Genomic DNA, 15,380 nt, shown 5'->3' with positions numbered 1-15,380 from the left:
CACAAGCATGGCACCCTAATTCGTGGTTTAACCTTTACTGGAGGGTGTGGGGTTACTGCTACAGGATGTGATAGAAATGACTTACTACCATACCTTGCGAAGCTACAAGCATGACACTGGAACATTTCTGGAAGGGAGTTGTTAAGAAAAATGTCCTGAGGATTTTTTTTGTGTGTGTCTGGTAAAAAGAATTCATGTGGTGGTAGGATTCTCTGTGTCCATTCTGAACTACACAGCTTTTGCCCAAGGCCATGGAGCATCCTTTGTAGAGAAATCTGTGACAACTGTAGAACTTAAAGAATGTGGTTAAGCTTGAGGGTTTGAATGTCTCAAAGATGAGTCACATGCCTGCCTGTGTGAGAAGGTTCAGGATCAGGAAAGCACAAGAGGCTGCATCATTTTCTGTCAGGGACCATGGTGGCTGAGGCAGTACCCAGCTTACAGATGCTGAGAAAATAGAGACTAATTTCTGGGCAAAAAGGTCAGCTGTTCACTTCATTGCAAATGGACCCATTGTAGGTTAAGATTTGTGCTACTAGGTAATTCTAGGATAGCCTGTGTTTCAAAAATGGCTTCACTGAGTTTAACAGAGATAAGACATATTTTTGGGGCTTTTTTTTTTCTCAGAAGAAAGCTTTCTGCTTCGAGTCGGAAAGAAAAGCCCATGGAATCATGTTCTCAATAGTACATAGAATATACTGAGTAATGATAATAAAAATAGGCACTGTTAGGTATTTTGTAAGAGATCTTTTAGATGGGGGTACAAGAAACTGTCCATGTCAATTGAGTTCTTTTAAGCAAGCTAACCATTAGTAACTGCAATGCAGATATTTTGAGTTGCATTGCAAATACTTTTTAATGTATAAACAGCCTTGTGGCATTTAGTCCTGATGGCTTTCAGATGGCTTTCAAGTCTTGATGTTAAAGCATTTAGGGCCTACTGTCTCTTGGGTGCTATTTGAGTAAAAATATAGAAGTGAATTCACAATGTAAGACAGGAGAGATTTTTGGCCAATTTGCAGCTCTACAGTGTCTTTTCACAAAAACCCCCAAACCGTAGTCTGTTTGAAAAAAGTATTGCTTAAGATAGCTTTACTTCCTTTTGTCTCTCCTTTAAAGATATATTTGAAGACCTCTTTCCTAAAATCTGGCATACTATGCTGGCAGGCTGTAATTTGCTTCATTAACCAATGAAAGATCACATCAGTCTTTTGGGATGTCTGTTTGGAAGATACAATCCTGAAAACTCCTTGTCAGGAGGACAGTAAATCCTTTTCTGTTTCTAAAAGTTACACTGAGGGAAAGACAGATAATAGTAACTAAGCTAATGATTAGTGTTATTGAATATTTTAGGAAAATGTATATGCTTTGAAATTAAAGAATTTTGAACATACTTATGTAAGCAAGGGAAGTTGTATAATTTACTTAAAAATCTGATGTGTTCTCTTTCCTTAGGAGTTTCAGAGACGCTGCAATACTCTCATATCATTAATAGAAAAAGAAAATATGGAAATTGAGGAAAAAGAAAGAGCTGAAAAGAAGAAAAGAGGAGCAAAAGTTACAGCAGTATGTTTAGCAGCACTTACTTTGCTTCTAGTGGGGCAGAATTCCATAATATATTTTGTTAGAAAACGTAAAAGATAATGGTAGGCACTGATTGCGTTAGTAGAAACCATGAGTTGAGAAATTAAACTGAAATATTTGTCTATTCGCAGATCTTCTAGATTTTTTGGGGTTGGTATTCCCAGTGCATAGTATTTTGGGGCTTTTTTTTTTTTGGAAAGCCTTTTGTTTAAGTAGCTGAGGAACACCCATTTTAGAAAGTTCCACTGCCTACTTTCTGCCTACTTACGTACATCACACGTTGCTTCAATTTCTTCTCAGAGTTCTTTTCCTCCCTTACATAATAATTGCTGGAAGAAGAAATGAAAGTGCTGCTTTTATTTTGAAGGGTTGTCATCTTTAGAACAGAATTGTGTATAAGTCAAGGTCCTGATCTTGTCATCCAATTCATGGTATGTGTGGTGCCTGCACCACTGAGACCATGTGATGATTTCAAGGATATAAAAAGGGTAGGAGAATTAAGTGTCTACATCGGCGATTTATGTTTGCCTTTCCATTATATCCTACAAAGGTGAACTGAAATCTAGAATGCATTGGGGTCATACATTCCCTTTGAAATAGTCAATTATGTATTTGAATTTATTGTGAAATTTATACTTATTTTTTCTCTTTAGTCACAGAAGAGAAAAGCAGATTTGGCTGCTGAGAACTCTGGAAAAAAAGATGCTAAGAAAGTGAAGTCGTGAACCTGAAAACCGAATGCTAAATATTAGACTGCCACTTTCTTCACTCCATCTATGTGTATTAATTGCCAACTTCTTTGTATTCATGGTACTCTTCCCCAAGTCCCATGCTTTAATTTTGCAAATTTTGTATACTTTACAACGGCTTTCTTTGCCTAAAATGTGTAGCTTTATATCTTATGCATTCCAGTATTTTTGTGTACTGTATTTTGTGAGTTTTATGTCTTTGGCAAAATTCACTCAGTCCTTAGTTTTTTGAAGCTTGTGCTGAGGTTTTTGGCTTTTATATGTTTTATATGCTGCTGCTTTGAAAGAAAACCTAGATTCTATAGCTGTATTACTGTTATTTCATATTTTAAATTTATATGGCTGTTGGAAAATAAACTGACTTAATTATTTGAAGAGAAATATACTTTACCTTTGTTTTCCCTACCTTCTCTCCCTTTTGCATAGCTACATTTAGAGAGAATGTTAAGGTTTGTATAATTGTGCCTTCATCATCAATCAGATTTTTTTCAGAGGAGTACTTAGACAGGATCAGGAGCATGACAAAACAAAATCTAATTAGACTGACATCCTTGTTTGCTCTGTGCATTATGTGGACATTTTTCTCTGAAATGTTCAGAAGGAAACCCAGCAAATACACACTTCTTGTTTTTCTTTATCAGTGATTTCTGCTGGGCTACATGCTTAAACACAGAGTGAGGTGTTCTTCAGAAGGGTGTCTAGATGAAAACTTTTCTATGCCTCATAAAAGGAAGTAGTCAGCTAACAGCTTCTGGTTGTTTAAGTAGCAAACAAAATAATTCACTTTCTGGTTGGTAGGCTGCTCAGCTCTGCTGCCTTGTGCTGAAAGATCTTCGTTGCTCTAATTATCTCTGCTAAAGTTCTTCTTTTACCTTTTACTCAACATGTCAGTCAAAAGCAATGGGGATATGTTATGGAGTGCTCCTTTTTAGTATTTCTATTTTAATGAAGGGACGAAAGTGTTGGATGTATGATTTTTTGACTTTGCAAGAATGGCCTTTATTAAGCAGGTTCACAGTTCCTGCTCACTTCAGAGTCTCTGCCTTTCCTGGATCAGTAGAACAGTGACTGTGACATCTGATGTTTTACTTTAATGTTCTGTCTCTGATCTGGTGTTTAGTACAGACCTTGCTATGGTGAGACATGCCCTCATAATGTCAGGTCTAGATTCATGCAGTGTGCTTTACATGGTACTTCCCTTGAAGACTTCTTGTAAACTTGTAGTGCAGTTTGCTTCCTTCAGTGGATTGAGGTGTTTTGAGATAAAGAAACCTCTTTACTCTTTGTATTTCGTGCTTTGCATTTGCTACCTTCTTCTGTGTTTGTAAAATTCAGGACTTTATAAAATAAAGTTCTTGAGCCCTGCCCGTATTCTTCTATGTCATTTAAAATATATTGGTATGTCTTCGAAGTTTTCTGGGATTAGGGTCCCTAAGTTTGATGAGCAATTTCCAGCTTTTTTGGTAATGTCTGTTTAAGGTTTGGGTCAAAATGGGTGTGATGAATTAGTTGAGCATTTCAAAAGGTAATTAGAAAGATTAGATTCTATATTTTGGATTGTAGCTTTTGTCCAGGGACCACGTTAATTATTTCACTGGGCTTATATTTGTAAGACTTGGTATTCATCTGTTGAGCTTCATGTGATGAGTTGAAAGGTACATCTGACAATGATGGGGCACAACTTCCAGGCAGGAGATTGGAGTCAGAGCATGTTTTTAAATGAGTGTGCAACCTAGTGGGGTAGGTGTGCTCAGGAAAGGAGCATGTCTCCTCAGATGATAGCTTTGGTATTGGAGCAATTAACATCCTGCTTTATCCTTGGGAGGAGGACATCCCATGTAATTATGGAAAAAGGCTGTGCAGCTACGTGCACATATAACCACAAATCGCTGGAGCATTGCTATTAATAGAGAGAGGAAGATGCCTTATTTACATTTGCTTTTTGGCTCATGTGCCACTCACTAAGTTTATGGCCTGAAATTATAAAAACAAGTTAAAAGAGAAGGGAAATAAAGGCTGAAAGAGCCAATTGAAATGTTTATGGAATTACATGGCTAGGTCTAGAGCTTATTCTATTGCTCCTATTTAGCATTGGATGAATATTTTCATGTTTTAAGTCTTGAAATAAGTGTATTCTGGTTTTGTTTATTGTAGATTAGCTTTGTTTGACTTGCATGTTTTTGTGTATCCGGTTTCTCTGTGTTGCAAAGTGTATGGAAAGTCTTAAAATGGTAATATCTTAACATGTTCTTTTATGCAGATTTCTTGGTTTGAGTTACCACTTGAATTAATGTTCACTCCTCTCAATGACATGGTACACAAGCCATATAGCAAAAGATCATGCAATTGTTCTTTCAGATATTATCCCCTTGATGAGACAGCTTCTCTGAAGAATGATAGATTCTCCCAGGAACTATCTGCTATCTCTTGCAGTCTGTAGTCCCTAGTTAAACTGAATGTGCTGTTGAACAACAGTCCTTGAGAGCACTTGGACGCTATAAACCAGTTCCTAGCGGATTGAGCCTTCCCATCCATCATGTCCTACAGTGATAACTAAAGAAAATTGCTAACAGCTGCTGGTCAGGATTAAAGTAAAATGGATCTTTCTTTTCCCTTTTTCGTTCTTCCAGTTGCAGATACCCACACAGTGTGTGCCTAGCAGTATCTTAAATTATATGCTGCTGTGACTCAAAATTAGATGACAGAAATGAAAGCATCTTCCTTTTAACTGTTCTTAGGTGAGGAGTACTGTTTGTAAGAAATTAGTAAGCACTGAATGTTATGTGATAGGAAACTTCTGAAAAGTCTGGGCCTTCAGGCAATTTTAGAGTTGCCAGAAATGCTGCAAGATATAACATTTTGAAAATTAATTTAGTTCCTTTTCAGTGGACAAGTAAAATTTGCTTGTGTAAACATCAGTCTTGAAGAAAGTCACCTAGGACCTTTGGCTCACCCAGCAGTGCACATAACATCCTGGGAGAGGTCACAGCAATTGTGGTGGTTTTCTTTTCACATTTTCATCATTTCCAACTTACTAGTCCTTTTATTTTTGAGTTATGTTAGTGACAACACCAAAAAAGTAATGCTGCTGACCGTCTTCATTGTATTTAATTTCAGTTTGTTATAATGACATAGAGAAGAAATGAACTTTCTTCTTGCTGGTAATACTAGACCATCTTTTAGATGATGGTTTGCACAAGTGGTGTTATTATGCTAAAATATTAAGTAAGAATGTTTTTCTTGTAGATTAGCATTGCTTGTTTGATTTAGTGGTAATGCTGGTTATGGTTTAACAAAAAAGCAGCTTCCCTCTTTGAGATGATGAGGAAGGAGTACAGTATACAGAAATTAATCAGACTCTAAGTGCCTGATGGTAATGACAAACTGATTTTTGCTTTTATATATTCTTCATATATATATTTGTAGCTCTGTAGCTATATGAGGAGCATATAAAAGCAAAAATTAGTTTGGCATCAATGGAAGTAACTTTGTTGTGCAGTGCCTGCAGCTCCTGCTGTGCACTGCTGTGTTGCAGGCACTCTGTTCATGTCTCTTGCCCACGTTCAGTAGGGGGATTAAGTACTTTCAGTGATGAGAAATAAATGCCAAAGCATTACAGCTTGAAAAAAGGTGGAATTTTGCGGTCAATACCAGTTTATGTGAATGTAAAATGATGAGGTTGGTGCAGACATTGGCACTTGTGATGCTAGAAGGGATTGATCACCAACTGTAGTTCTGATCTGACTAAGAGATCACTTAATTTTATCTAGTCCATGTACTTAGCTTCAAGCATGTATGTAAATGCGTTTGTGGGTCATTGTTCTAATGTTTGATATGTTCTTTTTCTGAAAGACTTAAAGTTGAGCTTTGTTTGCATATTTTGAAATGTGCTGTACTCTTTAATTGCATTTGCATGATATCCATCCTTTTATGAGAGCCTTAATAGGAGTAATATTTGCTGCCTCAAAGGTATGTCGGTGTTGTGTTGTTCAAGATAACTTCTAAAGTTTTCAAACTGAGATTTGTTTCTTAAGTTGTACATATATGAAAATAAAAGTTAATATGAACTTGATGTCTTCTGGTAATTCTGGTACACAGGGGCCTGTTACTTGGATACTTTCAATGTAGTTTAATCTAGTTTTGTTGTTCTTGTGCCTCCCGTAACCTTCAGGCCATGGTGGCTGAACGTAAAGGGGTGTGTGTGGCTGTTCCACATCTGCTTTCAAATTATAGTTTCTTGTAATCTAAAACTGTACTAGTAGTGCCTATGCTTTTTTGACAGCCTTGCCTGTGTTGTCTCTTAGTACACTGTCACACAATGTATATTGATTCTTTATTAAAGTATATTGCTGGTTCCCTTTTATTTCATACCTCTGGTGTGTTACTAAAATGAAATACTTTGGCGCTTAAGTCCAGCTGACACAGTGGTAAGAACCATGAAAATTTTTGTTGCACTTGTTGATCTCTAGTAGACTTGCTAGATACTATGCTTGGAGAGGTGCATGCCCTCCATGAATGCTCATTTTCCTACCTTTTTTTTCCCTCAGGATGACCTAAAAAAAAGGACAGACTGGAGGACCAGATTTTCTGGTGTTGGCTGGCAGCAATTCTGTCTGCTCCACACTGAACTTTTTATAGACCTTGTTCTTTTTCAGGTGAGGCACACAGACCAGGATGAAGGAGCTGGGAATAGATGTGTAGTTCCACCTTACCTTGTCTTCAGTAGCAGCCAAAAAAGTTTTTGGGTTCACTACAAGAGCTATAGTTCTTCCAGATAGCTTTGCTCCCTGCCAGGCTGAGCAGGATCCCATAGCTAGTTTCTGCTTCTTGCATATTTTGAGGGGTGGTTTACCAGCACAAAGTCTACTGTTTCCAAGATTTTCTTGGAAACAGTACCTGCCAACCCTCCTGGAGGAGAAGCTCTGTTCAAACAACAGAACTTTCAGATGGGAGCAGTGATCCTGTCTGCAGAGCTACTCAGTGGGTGTGGGGCTCTGTGTTGACACAGGATGATCATTCTCGTGTGCTCTGTTTTGGGGAAGGTCAGGCTGTAGTCAGCTTCTGCAGGGAGCAAACAGTTCTTGGCAGTTTCCTGCCATAAGAAAAGAGACTGAAAAGTCATCTTCATTTATCTTCTTCTTTGTTAATTAGGTGGACAATGCTGAAGGCCACAAAATCTTAAGTACCACCCATCAGTTTGGAAAATGGCCTTTGTTACGTGTTTTCCTTTTTTAGCTTAACAGGTGGATATTACTTAAGACATGACTTTACATTGAGGGTTTAGAGTGCAGTAAGGCTTTTGTTAATTCTGTTTCCTTACAACTGTAGCACTTGCATTTTCTTCAAATGACCTGATTTTCTAGATGCCTTGATTTTCATGTCTTTGTTCATGGAGGGCTGTTGGTCAGGATTTTGTTTGTTTGTTTGTTTTAATTGGCTTGGAAGGGTGTTTCAGCTGGGAGTGTAACCTGGGTGAAGGTGTGGAATGATGTTCACTTCAGGAGCCCCAATGCTACAGGGCCCTTTTAGCCTAGGTGTTGGTACAAGCATTTGTGTGTTCCCTGCCTACTCTGCACCACCTCCCCTTGCCTTCAGTCAGTTCCTCTCAAAAACCCTCAACTTGATGTGGCCTTGTGCCTGCCTAATTTCTGCTCTGGGTGGCAGTAAGTGTCTTTTGGCTGTCTCTGTTGGGAGGTGACACTTGTGCCTGGTCCTTAAGCTGAACAAGGCCATTTATTGGCTTGGAAGCCTTGAGTGCCCTGTAGGATTAGAAACATGGATTGTTATTTTCATTCAGTGTCCTGTACCCTGGCACAAAGGGAGGTGTAGCTTGTCTGGTGTTCATTTCTGCCCCGTGGTCCTTGTGAGGCTGCCCTTGGTTACCATGTCCTGGCTGAAGGCTGCAAACCCAGGCACTTGTTTTGCTGTGAGGAGTCTGCCTGACCTCTGGACACACTAATTGGACCATCCTGGAGCCTGATGCCAAGCTGTGCTGCTGGACAGTGCTCACGAGGCTGGAAAGTGGGGGAGAGACAAGAAGTTGCTGGGTGTTATAATAACCTGCTTTAATGCTGGCTGGTGGTGAAGTCAGGAGCAGGAAGATGCACAGGTACGTGATGCACTCTTAGTTGGGACTAAGCCTTTGCTTCTAGACCTTATTTCAAATCCTGCTGGGTCAGTTGACATTGTGGATATTTTCATGTGGAGGCTCCTTGGAAAGCTGTCCAAATTAACAGATGGGGTGTCTTGGCACAGTTCCCAGTCCCTGTGCAAGCCCTACTCTCACAGCAGGCTCCACTTCCAACATTTGAAATGGGGAGCGGAAAGGCTGAATCCTGGAAAAAATTGCCTGTGCCAGGCAGGAGTGAGAGCTGGGCTGCAAAAATCTGTGTGTAATTAACTGGAGATTGATGGCTAAATCTATCTATTTTTATTGCTAGTAAATGGAAATTTAAAGTAAAGCTACTGTAACTTGCTGCTGAGTGTGTGGAGTTAGGAAGGCCCTGGAGCTGTGCGTGTGCCTGGTGTGGAGCGCAGCTTGTGAAGGCACCGTTGGGCTTCGCTTCTCTCTGGCTTTCCTGCCTGCAGAGCTCCCATGTTCTTACCTGTTCAGACCCCAAGTGGTGGTGTGGGATCTGAAAGGAGGAAACGTGAAGATGGAGAACTGTGAACAGGGCCAATGGTGTGGCAGTACTGAGGTGCTCTATGCAACTGCTTGGATTTCTGTGTTGACAGGGCTGTAATCCAGTGTCTCCTCAGCATTGCCACTCCTTTCCAAACATACATGCAGACTGCCTGGCTTGCTGGCTAGTTGCCACATAAGAGGTGATTTGAGGTGGTCTTCCCATCCAGAAGTTGCATTATGTTCAATTTAAAAAGCCTCTATCAAAGTTTAAGCTGAACTATAGCTGATGTGGCACTTGATGTGACACTCAGAGCAGCTCAGAGCCAGCCTGCAAGGTCTGTGTTGGCTTTGTGTTAGAGCACATTCAATGACTGCTTGAAGGCAGGCACCTCTGCACCACAAAAAGCAGGACTTTTCTTCAGGGACTTACTATTAAAATTATGTCGCCGTAACTTTAAAAGAAAAAACCCCCTACCCTTTCAAAATGTGTCGGCATTATTTTATGGCTTCTATACATACATATCTCTGAAATAATTTTACTTATTTATGTTACAAAGGGTTGATTAGCATTACGTAAATGAACATGTGGAAGAGAAACTACAAGAAGTTTCTTTTTCTTAAATGTCAGCCCTGGAGACTCAGCATTTTCTTTCAATAGTCGAAAAGAAATTTAATTTTAGCTTTTTGTGATACTCATTGGTAATTAACTGCTCCATGTACTGCATCTTATTATGCTACGGGCCTGAAGATTTTCTGTTGGAAACGAAAATCGATTTCAACAAATTCAGTTGTTGCCATCTTATTAGGTTACGGTACTCAATGTAAATTAAAGTTTTGAATTTGTCATCGATCAATAGATGCAATTATTGATTTGGGATGTATGAGGTAAAAAGTGAATAAATAAGTTTTTGTCTTTGTTTTTATAACATGAAAACATGTCAAAGTTTATTGAGCTTCAAGTTACTTTGTAGTGAACCGGAGGCAGAATCAGAAACACAAGAGTAATGTTAGTCTATTTATTTCTTGGGTGCTGCAGGATTTTCTTAAAATGCTGCCTGTCAGGCATCCTGGTTTAAAAGTTTGTTTAGAAGCCTAGGGTGCAGGGGTTAGCTGTCTGATAGGCCCCAGTGCCTATCCATGGATATTGTACACAGGCAGACCCATCACCCTTCAGAAATCGACATCTTCTCTACACGGAAGGCTCCTTCCAGTGTTCAGTGTGTCTGGAGGTGGTCAGAAAGTCGTCTTCACTGGAGGAAACTAAAAGTAATATGGAGCTAATAACACCCTATTGATACACCCCATGCAAATCAGTGCTATCTTCTGGATTGGAATGAAACCACTGATTACACTCATTCCTGGAGTTTGGAGTGGATGTGCCATTCCTTGCTCAGAACTAGATGTTCTGGTGTGGGCCAGATGAAGCCATGTGGGAAGGCTATCACTCCCAGCCTGGCTGCATGTGCTGAGCACGGGAGAGCTGAGAGGAGTCTCCTCTGTAATTAGTGCAGCAGGATGAGTGTGTTCAACACAGCCCTGCCCACACTGTGGTAGTGGATTATGTATCTCGGTTTTCTGAGTTCCTCTTGGATAAACAAAGGTGCCTACAACCTGAGAGCAGCAGCGCTGCCAGTTTCTCTGCATAATAAATTATTTTTAATTTAAAGAGCTTTGAGAGCTTTGTTTGAGGACTGCTGTAGAAATGTTTGTTCTCTTTGGGAATTAGCTACAGTAATAAAAGTTGAGAAAATGCAATATTTTTTACGGCTTTCATGATCTTGGGCCATTGCTTTTAAAAATAGAGAGGAAAAAAATCAAGGAGAAGAGTTGATTGAGGACATAGTTCACTTGATCAAATGGATGCAGAGCCCAGCTGACAGGAAACCGATTAAAATAAAAGACAAAATAGATAGTTTTGTCAGATAGAGACCACATTCCTGTGGGAGATGAGAGGATTTGGATCAATCACAGCAGCAGTAACTGCAGGTTGTATGTAGCAGGGCCTCTGCAGACACTATAGTTTGTGTCTCTATCTTATATAGGTGGAAATAGATACAGATATCTTGTCAGAGTTAGTGGTATCAGAAGAAAAAGTGTGTATGAACTGATGTATTAGAGCCTGGTGGATGTTTTAGCTGTTGAGGCAGATTTGAGGAGGTGTTTCTAAGGTTTGCTGTATTTTCCAAATAGAAAAATGAAGACAACACCCTCTTCCAGTTTCCCAGTCACCTGGTAGCCATTCATTTCATTAGAATGAAATAAAAATCAGTGTTTTGGAATTGAAGAAGTGACCCTTAAAACCCAAGACCCCCTGGGAAAGTCCTTGGCTGCTGTGTCAGGTCTTTATTATCCTGCTGCTGCCAGATGCGGTTGTGTGCAGTTTCCTGATGCTGGAGAGACTCTTCACTGGTGCAAGTGTTGAGTAGAACTTCACAGTGAACCCAAGATTTTACTTTTAAATGTGGTGACCCAGTCCAACCTGCTTTGCCTGTGCTCATTGCTGGTGGACTAGTGCCTAGGTTCCCTGAAGTGTCAATACAGACAGATACCAAGACTGGCTTGGATTTTCTGTTCTTTCCAATAGTTTCTTTGGTCAAATTCAGCAGGATTTCTCTGGTGTGGCTGTAGAGAATTGGGCTTGTTGTGTCTAGATATTATATCAAGACTGACAGTTCTTTTTCCAAGTCTGAGGTCTTGTGTTCACCTGAATTGGGTAAAACCACTGAGAAGCAGCAGAGAACATCTGTGCTCATACACAATGGAATTGTGCAGCCATGGCAATGGCAAGGAACTGGGTAAGAGCGGACTGGTGTCATTGCAGCTTGGTGGAGTCCTTGGTTGTGCCTGCAGGATTTGGGTCAGGCAAGGCAGGAGAGCAGCAGCCTAGGACTGTGAGCTGGGACACTGCCATGCTGTTCTGTGTCTCCCCTGGGACTGCAGCAAGCTCCTTCCCCTGCAGACTCTCCGTTCTTCCTCTGCTCTGCTCAGGTCTGTTTATGCCGTATATTTAGGGGTAGGATGGATATTTATCTCTGGGTTATGGTAGCGCCTAAGTGATGTGGGCTATGATCTTGGGTAGCCTCTTGAGGTGCTGCTGTAATATTAATAAGAGCTTTGTAATAAGATTCAGTGTCTACAATCCTTTCCAATTCATGGCTGTTCTGAGTAGTTCACAGTATCAGGGCCTTAGCTATATATAAAAATAAGTAATTGATTTGCTTTCTATTGAATAAATGACATGCTGGTGGAATGATTAATGAGTAAGAATCACAAGTGTCACTGACACACAAATGGGAATCATCATTCCCTTAACAAATTTTTTTCTAGTTGGGTTTAAGTTTCCATTGGGAATTACAGTTTCACTAATTTAACAAAACCACCAAATAAATAACTCATCATTTTTTATAGATGTCCGTTAAATAAATCTATTTTGAAGTACTAAGAAATGACACTTGGGGAAGAAACATTGCTGCAAATAATGAGAAAATTGCAGATGTATTTTATACCTCTTCTGAAAATCAAAAGGTCTCATAAATACAGTCTGTAAAAATGTCTGTGGAAGAGTTAACATAACTGTACGAGCAATAAGCCTGACCTTTCAGTGTAATTTATTTTAGATTTGCTCAATCCTTTTTTATTAAAACTAGCACATCTGAAGCAGAATTAAATCCTATTATACAGGCTCTGTGATTGTATCAATTTTTCTCTGCCATGGCACACTTTATTAAAAATTACTTTGTTTCATATTGGTTAACGCAATCAGGGGAGTAAATGAAGTTTTGTGGTGTTTGGTAAAGAAAGAAGCATGTGGTTTCTATCCTTGAGAGCAGTGTAAATTGCTGTGAGGACCAGCTGAGTTCCAGCCCTGCAAAAGTTGGTTCAGGTATTTCCTCTGTGGTGGTGAGCCCCATGTCCCCATCCTGTCCCAGTGTCTGCACTGGTCCAGGGACTGGGCTACACAGGACCAGCTGCATTAGGTGTTTGTGTCTTAGCAAAAATATTCCTATAAACTAGATACCATGTTTTGTTTCTGCCTCCCACACTGTATTCCAGTGCAAAATCTCCAGTTACCACCAGTGGAGCGGAGCCACTGTTCTCGTTTCTGTTGCCTGAGATGGCTCAGATACAGCTTTGATCTGAACAAGGATGTGTGCTCATAGGCATCCCCTGCCTGTGTTTCATCCCTCTCTTTCAGAGGAGTGCTTGTTATGCTGGTGTTGGTGTTTGCTCTAGCAGCCAGCAGCTGTGAAAGTGCTCCTGTATTTTCTGTCCTTGTATGGGTTTTACCTGCTTGCTCTTTTCTCCTCAATTTCTTGCAGTGCAGCATTGGGTTGGATTGCAAGAAGGGAATTTAGATGGAGCCAAGTATTTTTTGTGGTTTAGAGTCTGTCCAGTGCTTTTTAGCTGACCAAGATCTACAGCACTTTGGAGCATTTACTGCTCCTATTTAATGGGCTGTTTACAATTTCAGGACTAGCCTCAATAGCCTTGCTGAGCATATTTCCATGCTGATGACATGTTTACAGTGAATAATAAGAACTGACACATTTTGTGTGCACAGGTTAATGCCCCCAAATCAGGTGCTATAAATTGTTATGGGTGGGTAGCTGGTGCAAGAACCTGTTTTTATTTTATACAGCATCATGGCAAGATCTGGAAAACATATCAGTTAATTTCTTGCTTCCTCTACTCATTGCAGGCAAAGTGCAATGTTGCCTTTTTCTTCTCCTCTCCCATCTCATGTGCATAGACTGGGGGAAGAGGTATGGCTAGAGCTATCCTGAGAGGATGTCTGCAGCATGGGTTTAGGAGGCCCTGAGGCTGGGAGGATGCAGCAGCCTCTCTGCATTCCCTCTCCAGTGTCTCCCCTTCCCACAGAGCACCGTGCTCAGCACAGCTGCTCTCTGTGACTGTCTGCAGTGCCTTTATTGCTGCTGTGGCTCCGCTAAGGTCGGCAGAGCAGCCTTCCTGGGAGCAGTAGTGGTCTCCCTGAAACAGAGTGTCTCAAGTTCTGGCCTTTAAAACAGTGCTTCAATTTGGGAAATCTCAAGTAGCCTTTTGCTTTTAAAAGACATTAAGTGTGTTATGTCACAGGAGTAAAAGTAACTCAATATGCATATCAGGTAGGGAATGAGGCCTCTGGGCAGTGTTATTGGCGGTGTGGGATTACATAAAGGAAAAATGGCTTATTGCTTATTTCCATCTGCCCACAGCAGACCTTTCCAGGTGCAATGTGTTTCATCTGGTGCTTCTGGAAATGCTCCAAAACTGCAGTCTCCTAGGCTTTGGGACTGTATATATTTCTTTAGACAAACCCACATGTCTGCAAATAGGCAAAAAAGGAGAAACTTCTAGAGGGGAGTAGTCTATTCATCTCTCTAAATCAGATCTGAGTTTTTAACTGCTTCTTGTGTTATAAATGCTGCCTTCAGCATTCACTTAGAACAATTTTATTTCTGGTGACAAGCAATGAGCTGATAAGCCCCAGTGTCAGAAATCCTTTGTTTTGTTTCTGAACAATTGTGTTACAGCCAGCTCAAGAGCAGACTTTCCTTTATGGAAAGGAAATTCAGGAAGCAGGAGGGAGGGTTTGCTGCTCACTGCACTTGCCCAGTCCTTGGCCTCACCACTAAGACACTAAGTAGTGTTGCTTGAAGTGAAGGCACAACAACAAAACTCATTTCACATAGACCACTGATCATTAGACATTAAAAAAATCTTCTGTCTCTACCTCCAGATGGAACCTGAACCAGGGACCTGGAGGTGAAATGCTCTCCTGCAGTTCTCTGGAGCCTGCAGTGTTTGTGTTTATCCCACAGAGCATTTTTTCTGTATCAAAAAGCAAATTAATCTGTCACTGAGACTAATCCTGTTTGTCTCAGAAGTAAACACAATTTTCAAATGTAGAGGGGCTATTTGAGATGATTTTTACATTCTGAGTGGGAATGTCAGAAAAAATGTTTGCATCTATTTGGTTATGTTTTTTTCTGTGAAAGTCAAGTGACTACTTTTGACCTAGGTGATTTTAGGTGATTTTTATATGAGGAAAATGGTGGAAAACAAAATAATGTAAAGGATAATGTAGGAGCCTTTCACTTCCAACAGGCAACTTTTTTTTTTTTCCCTAATTTGGAAGTGGAACAGACAGAAATCAAGATCTTTATGCCAGCAGGTGGATCCATCTGTCATCCCAATCACTGTGGGCTTTGCTTCTCTTTCAGAATTGAGTCATCCCTTCCAGGCCAGGGAAGACTTGGAGAAGTGAACAACAAGAGAGGCAGCTGCAAAAGTGCAGAAGTCTTTTTTTTTAATGCAAAAAAACCCTGACAGTTTTCAGCTTTTTTGAACTCTTGACTCTCCAGTGAGGTCAATGAAGAGACACTAGTCTAGTACATCAGTAAATCTGGTCTTGTACTGATGAG

At 40.3% G+C, this 15,380-nt stretch overlaps 1 protein-coding gene across 1 annotated transcript in view; it reads left to right on the top strand.

The window, feature by feature from the left end:
* Nucleotides 1–6,696, top strand: part of SMARCA1 (SWI/SNF related, matrix associated, actin dependent regulator of chromatin, subfamily a, member 1) — a 34,931-nt gene extending 28,235 nt beyond the window's left edge. The window contains exons 23-24 of the mRNA XM_032123779.1: nt 1,456–1,566; nt 2,238–6,696. Of these exons, the coding sequence (XP_031979670.1) occupies nt 1,456–1,566; nt 2,238–2,309 (183 nt within the window). The 3' untranslated portion in view covers nt 2,310–6,696. The remainder of the gene's footprint in view (nt 1–1,455; nt 1,567–2,237) is intronic.
* Nucleotides 6,697–15,380: the final 8,684 nt, after the last annotated feature.

Source organism: Corvus moneduloides, chromosome 14, assembly GCF_009650955.1.
Source record: "Corvus moneduloides isolate bCorMon1 chromosome 14, bCorMon1.pri, whole genome shotgun sequence".
NCBI classification, from domain to species: domain Eukaryota; kingdom Metazoa; phylum Chordata; class Aves; order Passeriformes; family Corvidae; genus Corvus; species Corvus moneduloides.
This window is presented reverse-complemented; position numbering and strand designations above follow the sequence as displayed.